The 6,505-nt window shown below is 35.4% G+C and overlaps 1 protein-coding gene across 2 annotated transcripts in view; it reads left to right on the top strand.

Annotated features, from left to right (window-relative positions):
* Nucleotides 1–3,395, top strand: part of LRRTM4 (leucine rich repeat transmembrane neuronal 4) — a 4,716-nt gene extending 1,321 nt beyond the window's left edge. For both annotated transcript variants that reach the window (XM_012731565.1, XM_012731564.1), the window contains one exon: nucleotides 1,184–3,395. In XM_012731565.1, coding sequence (XP_012587019.1) covers nucleotides 1,184–2,736 — 1,553 coding nt within the window. In that variant the 3' untranslated portion in view covers nucleotides 2,737–3,395. The remainder of the gene's footprint in view (nucleotides 1–1,183) is intronic.
* The last annotated feature ends 3,110 nt before the right edge of the window (nucleotides 3,396–6,505 follow it).

Below are 6,505 nucleotides of genomic sequence, written 5' to 3'. Positions count from 1 at the left end.
AAAAAAAAAAAAAACTTGTCAAGTAAAAGAATTTTTTGATTAGGAATTTGGCTGAGTTTGTCTTGGTTAAAAATATGAATATTTAAGAGAAAAAGAAACTGCAGCACATGGTAGTTTCTTTCCCCCTACAGCTAAGAAATAATAAATCCGTTGACAGAGGAAAGAAGTCCCTTAACATGCTATGAGTCGGAAATGCAGCATAAGTGGCAATAGGTTGCAACTTTGCAGGTTTTCTGAAGTTAACAGAGGTAGGGGAGAAAAATAAGTCTGAGAATTTGAGCAGGTCTGGAGGAGGGGGTGGGGAATAGTACTCGGCTGCTTCTCTACTGGTTTCTCACCCAAATTTACAAAAGCAACTATATTAAAATTACAGCCAAACTAACAGTACCCACAATATATTTGCATTTTATGTTAATGTGTAGTTAAGAATTTGAGAATCTTAACTTTGGAATGATCTGTGATATCAGTAGTCAGGGCTCCTAGCCCATGTATCGCTGGGCAGGGAAATGAACCATAGGAGTCAGTTCTTCCTGAATATTGAGAGTACATATGCCTGCTTCCACACTGAAAGTACTTTTTACTCTCCCAAGTCCTCATAACATGCTTCTCTGGCTGCCTATACTAGCCCAAGACCATTTTTTCCAGAGCTCATATATTGTTATTCCATTATGCAATAATAATACAGTGTCTGGCAATGCAAACTTGGGTTACCTTGGCAGCTTACTAAAGCTCCATTGCCAGATTTGTCTCCTTCAACATGAAAGGCGTACAAGTAAAGGGTATATACTAAGTCACATTTTTGCCATCGCCACAAGACTTAGTAATCTTCCTTTGGGTTCTGGTGTTCAACAGTGACTAGCCAAATGTTATTGTTATTAAAATGTTGGCAGTAAGTGACAAGACAGACACTGTGCTTTCCAGTGCTGATATACATATGAACTCCTGAAACTCAAGAAGGCTTTTCTTAGTTCTAATGCACTGTGGAAATTTGAAAATCAAGGATAAAAGGATGAACCTAAAGAGCAAACATGCAACACTGGAGAAAATAAATAAATGTCAAATAAATTGTCTTAAATCAGCTGGCCCTTTGCTTCACTAGATGAATTCTCCTGATATTGTAAGCCGGTGGCAAATTGTATTAATAGCTTTACAATATGCATTTGTCTTTTTGTTAATATTGTAGGTTTCCGTTTAATTACGCGGCTGAGAGGCATGCGTGTGGTGCTAGTGCTACTTCCTACATTGCTGCTTGTTATGCTTACGGGGGCTCAGAGAGCTTGCCCAAAGAACTGCAGATGTGATGGCAAAATTGTGTACTGTGAGTCTCATGCTTTCGCAGACATCCCTGAGAACATTTCTGGAGGGTCACAAGGCTTATCATTAAGGTTCAACAGCATTCAGAAACTCAAATCCAATCAGTTTGCAGGCCTTAACCAGCTTATATGGCTTTATCTTGACCATAATTACATTAGCTCAGTGGATGAAGATGCATTTCAAGGGATCCGTAGACTGAAAGAATTAATTCTAAGCTCCAACAAAATTACCTATCTGCACAATAAAACATTTCACCCAGTTCCCAATCTCCGCAATCTGGACCTTTCCTACAATAAACTCCAGACATTGCAATCAGAACAATTTAAAGGCCTTCGGAAGCTCATCATCCTGCACTTGAGATCTAACTCACTAAAAACTGTGCCAATAAGAGTGTTTCAAGACTGTCGAAATCTCGACTTTCTGGATTTGGGTTATAATCGTCTTCGAAGCTTGTCCCGAAATGCGTTTGCTGGCCTCCTGAAGTTAAAGGAGCTCCACTTGGAGCACAATCAGTTTTCCAAGATCAACTTCGCTCATTTTCCACGTCTCTTCAACCTGCGTTCAATTTACTTACAATGGAACCGGATTCGTTCCATTAGTCAAGGTTTGACATGGACTTGGAGTTCCTTACACAACTTGGATTTATCGGGGAATGACATCCAAGGAATTGAGCCGGGCACATTTAAATGCCTGCCCAACTTACAAAAATTGAATTTGGATTCCAACAAGCTTACCAACATCTCACAAGAAACCGTCAATGCATGGATATCATTAATATCCATCACCTTGTCTGGAAATATGTGGGAATGCAGTCGGAGCATTTGTCCTCTGTTTTATTGGCTTAAGAATTTCAAAGGAAATAAAGAAAGCACCATGATATGTGCAGGACCTAAGCATATCCAGGGTGAAAAGGTTAGTGATGCAGTGGAAACATACAACATCTGCTCTGAAGTTCAGGTGGTCAACACAGAAAGATCACACCCAGTACCCCAAACTCCCCAGAAGCCTCTGATTATCCCTAAACCTACTGTCTCCAAACCTGATCCCACCAAGCCTACCCTTGAAACACCGAGCCCTTCCCCAGGCTTTCAGATTCCTGGCACAGAGCAAGAATATGAGCATGTGTCATTTCACAAAATCATTGCAGGGAGTGTGGCTCTCTTTCTCTCGGTGGCCATGATCCTCTTGGTAATCTATGTGTCTTGGAAACGCTATCCAGCCAGCATGAAACAACTTCAGCAACACTCTCTTATGAAGAGGCGGCGGAAAAAGGCCAGAGAGTCTGAAAGACAAATGAATTCCCCTTTACAGGAGTATTATGTGGACTACAAGCCTACAAACTCTGAGACCGTGGATATATCCGTTAATGGATCTGGGCCCTGCACATATACCATCTCTGGCTCCAGGGAATGCGAGGTATGAACCATGATCCTCCTAAAAGCATTTCTACTGCGGGGAAGGAGAGGTAAATGTTTGAAGCTCTAGAGGTGTCTCTAATCACTAGAAAGATTAATGACCCTTTTGCTTTTGGGTTTGCTCAGTGTGAAAGGTTACTTAATTAAATTACAACCACCAGGAAATTGACTGCTTTTTTTTTTTTTAATGGTTGAAACTTGAAGGAAGTTCATTCAAGGATGAGATTAAGTTGGAATAAAGCACTATGTTAAAACATCTGGTTTTTACAGTTTGTATACAGGGGTTGGACTTACAAACACACACAAAACTTTTCATTCTGAAATTTATGTCTGGTTCTTGGTGTTTGACTTTTGTAATGAGGTAAAGGGCGGGGTGCAGCTTAATTAAAAAACAAAAAATAAGTGATTTTACCAAAATTCTAGGAGGTAATGAAGATTTAAACCAAAGAGCAATTTACCCAAGGGTTGATTTTGTTGTAAATTTTTAGTTTTAATTAAAGCATGCAACAGGGATCTCACAGGGATAACTGTTTCTGTGTTACTTGCCATTTAGTTATTATACCAGCATAGAGAATGTCAGAGACCTACTGTGTAATTGTACTAGGCTTTTAAAGATTCCACCCTCCATCCCTCTTTCCTCTGTCCTTTCCCTCCTTCTTTCCTCTTTCCTCCCCTCCCTTCCTTCTTCCCTTACTTCTCCTTCCTTCCCTCTTTCTTCCTCCCTCCTTCTTTCCTTCTTTTCTTACTCCCTTCCTCATTTTTTTTTTTTGAATTACTGGACATAGATCACTTTTCAAGGTTTTTCTTAAGTTCTGGCTATCTGTATGTAATCAGAATGAAACTTAAATTCCATGTTTTGACTTTGTCCCTGGTAACTGAAATCAGGTGATGCTGTGGGTAATTTAGCAATACCATAATGACAGGCATAACAGGGACTGTTTGTCATTGTTGCTGTCATCCTCAAAAGAAATAATGTGTATTCTTGTTAAATTTATCCAAAATTAAGTGATGCAAATAATTATAAATAAGAGGTTTGAGTTATGGGTATTTTCCCTTTTTGGAACATTAACCTCAAGTGAAGGTAACTTACGTTTTATTTACATTTTCATGAAAATAAGTTTGGATCCAGTTTTAATTATTTGACTTAAATTGTATTTATGAATAGAGTTCCAAATTGACAACAAGTAATACTGAATGCAAATTATTCTTTTCTTGGTAAAGTTTATAACACAAATTGCAAAGACTGTGACTTCCAAGGCCTTTTCGCTGAAATAAACTGATAAAGAGAGATTAATTCTGGCACTGTTATCATAGTAGCTGATTTTAGGCGATTACTTTCAAAAGAAAGTTTTAATGCATATTTAATGACTTTTCCCTTTTTAATATTAACTGTAACAGTTGGAAAATACAATTTGCTCTTAGATAATATATGCCCAAATCTTTCCATAGTCCTATATGCAGATACTAATGAAAATGTTTCAGACAAAGCACTGAATTTGAAGTAATATCCAGCTCCGTATAATTTGGAATATTGAGCTATTCTTCACCAAGTTCATTTTTTTCCATTTTGTGTATTGAAAGTAAGAATAGTCCCAAAAATTACATTTCTAAAGAAACTTGTATAAGTAAATGCCTTTAAAAATTAAAGAGAATAAAAGATTTTATATAAGTCTAACAAGGCTTGATGTTTTTATTGCAGGCCAACAATAACACAATATACATGAAGTAAAATTTCATGTAACACAATATACATATTCGTAAAACGAGTTCATTCTGTTTTAGTCTAGCTTCTTATGATTTGTGACCCTCTTAAAAGCTAGTAACATTTTAAAAAAGGAAAATTCAGGCCATTCACTTACTTTCTTTTGACTGTAGTTAGTAGGATGGTGATTTTTTTTATCTGTGAGAACCACCAAGGAAGAAGAAAGATTCTTAAATAAGTAGATTTGAGAAATGGTTCTGAAACTTTTTTAGAGATTTTAAAATTCTAGAGATTATTTCTTCAAAGATATTAAACCTTACCATGATAGAAACAAGATGAAGTCACAGGAACATTTTATCTCATAAAAATATTAGTGTTTTGGTACTATATATGCTATGGAAAGTGGAGTTTATGGGTATGAAATTTCAGTACAGTTGGGTATGATGTGGTGTTAGGATACTAACCATGAAGGATTTAATTGAATAGTATAATGAAGTTGCTGAGTTGACATGTCAGCCTTACTGAAGTAGATCAAACTTTTCATACCCTAAAAAACTGAAAATGATGGGCTCTACACTTAAGGCCATTTACTCCCCTACATGCTTGAGAGATCCAGGAAAGCCACAGTTAAATGGATATTAATTTGTTTGGAAATACATACAGACAGAAACACTGCAGTCACCCCTCCCCCATTTTTAATAGGCTGTTCTGTGTATTACAGTTGTAGGCAAATAAAATAAGTGAGAAAAGTACATCCCTAGAAATTGTTATGAAAGCCATACTTCCCCCTTACTTCTTTGTCACCCAAGAGTAAAATTTCTCCTCTTAGGTAATGTTCTTTTAGAGAAAGAGTGTCTACAAAATGAAGCCGAAAAGAATGATTTGCTCATGATTTTTTTTTTTTTTTTAGGACAGTAGAGGTGTGCTGGGTTTTAGTTTAGTGTTATTTTCATAAAACTCGTATTAGTAAGTTAGAAAAATAGAGAATTATTAATATATTTATAATAAAATTCTCTGAGGTGGATTGATTTTTTTCAAGATGTATAACTCTACCCAATAAAGCCATAAACACTTAACTAGAAAAGTTAGCACCAAATGCTAATTTTCTAAGATAGTGCCTTGAAAAATAATGCATTAAATGGGAATTCGAGTTAAAACAGTCATTTTGTCTATTTCACTTAGGAGGACACAAATATTAAAATTCCCAATTTGAGTGGTATCCAAGCCATTGCAAAAATATGGCATGCTGTTTTCAAAGTTAAAAAAAAAAAGGGTTCTATTTTTTACAAGTTTTAATTTGAAAGTTCCATGTGCACATTCTGTAAATTGAAGGAAAACATTATAATGTATAATGATTTAGGCAGTTAAAACCTCATATTTGAAAAAGAGGAATAGAATAGTTATAAATCATGTAGTACATGGCACAGTTCTAGTAGATACATACATCTCAGTTATACTTTGAGTGGATCCATGTACTTGGTTGAACTAAACCATTTAATTTGTCCTCAATATGCTCAGAAATGAGAACATAAAGACCAAAAGATGCAGCTTTGTTTAAAACTTAATAGATGTCATAAAAGTAGAACATTGCAAAAATTTATTTTTGAAAATAGCTTATTAAACTTTGCACCATTTTATCTTATTAAATATAGCAGAAACCATGATAAGATTAGTTATTGTTAACATAGGGTGCAAAAACATTTCTAATTTTGTCTCTAGAATTAAAAAGAAATTGGAAAAACCTTAAAATGAATGCAAGTGGTCTCTAAAGAGATTCTCCATCCAAAGTGTTTTAAAAGTTAAGTAATTGAAATATAAAGTTTAATGACCCCTTTGTACTAAAAGTGCTGCTACTAGGAAAAAGTGAGAGTAGGTGACATGATAGACATATATTTTCCGAATATTTGATGTTTTGGTTAATCTCTTAGAAAATATATCAGTTGTCAGTTTGGGGTATTATTTCTTTCACTGCTGTGCAGTGGGCAGCATAGACCATTTCTAACAGTTTATATTTACATATTTATTAAATGTATTAAGTTATTTTCAAAATATTGATTTAAGAGAGATTATTAAC

The sequence above is a fragment of the Condylura cristata genome, unplaced genomic scaffold, assembly GCF_000260355.1.
Source record: "Condylura cristata isolate star-nosed mole 26May11 unplaced genomic scaffold, ConCri1.0 scaffold00031, whole genome shotgun sequence".
Lineage (NCBI taxonomy): Eukaryota > Metazoa > Chordata > Mammalia > Eulipotyphla > Talpidae > Condylura > Condylura cristata.
Note: the sequence above shows the minus strand (reverse complement) of the source record. Positions and strands in the feature narration are given on the sequence as shown.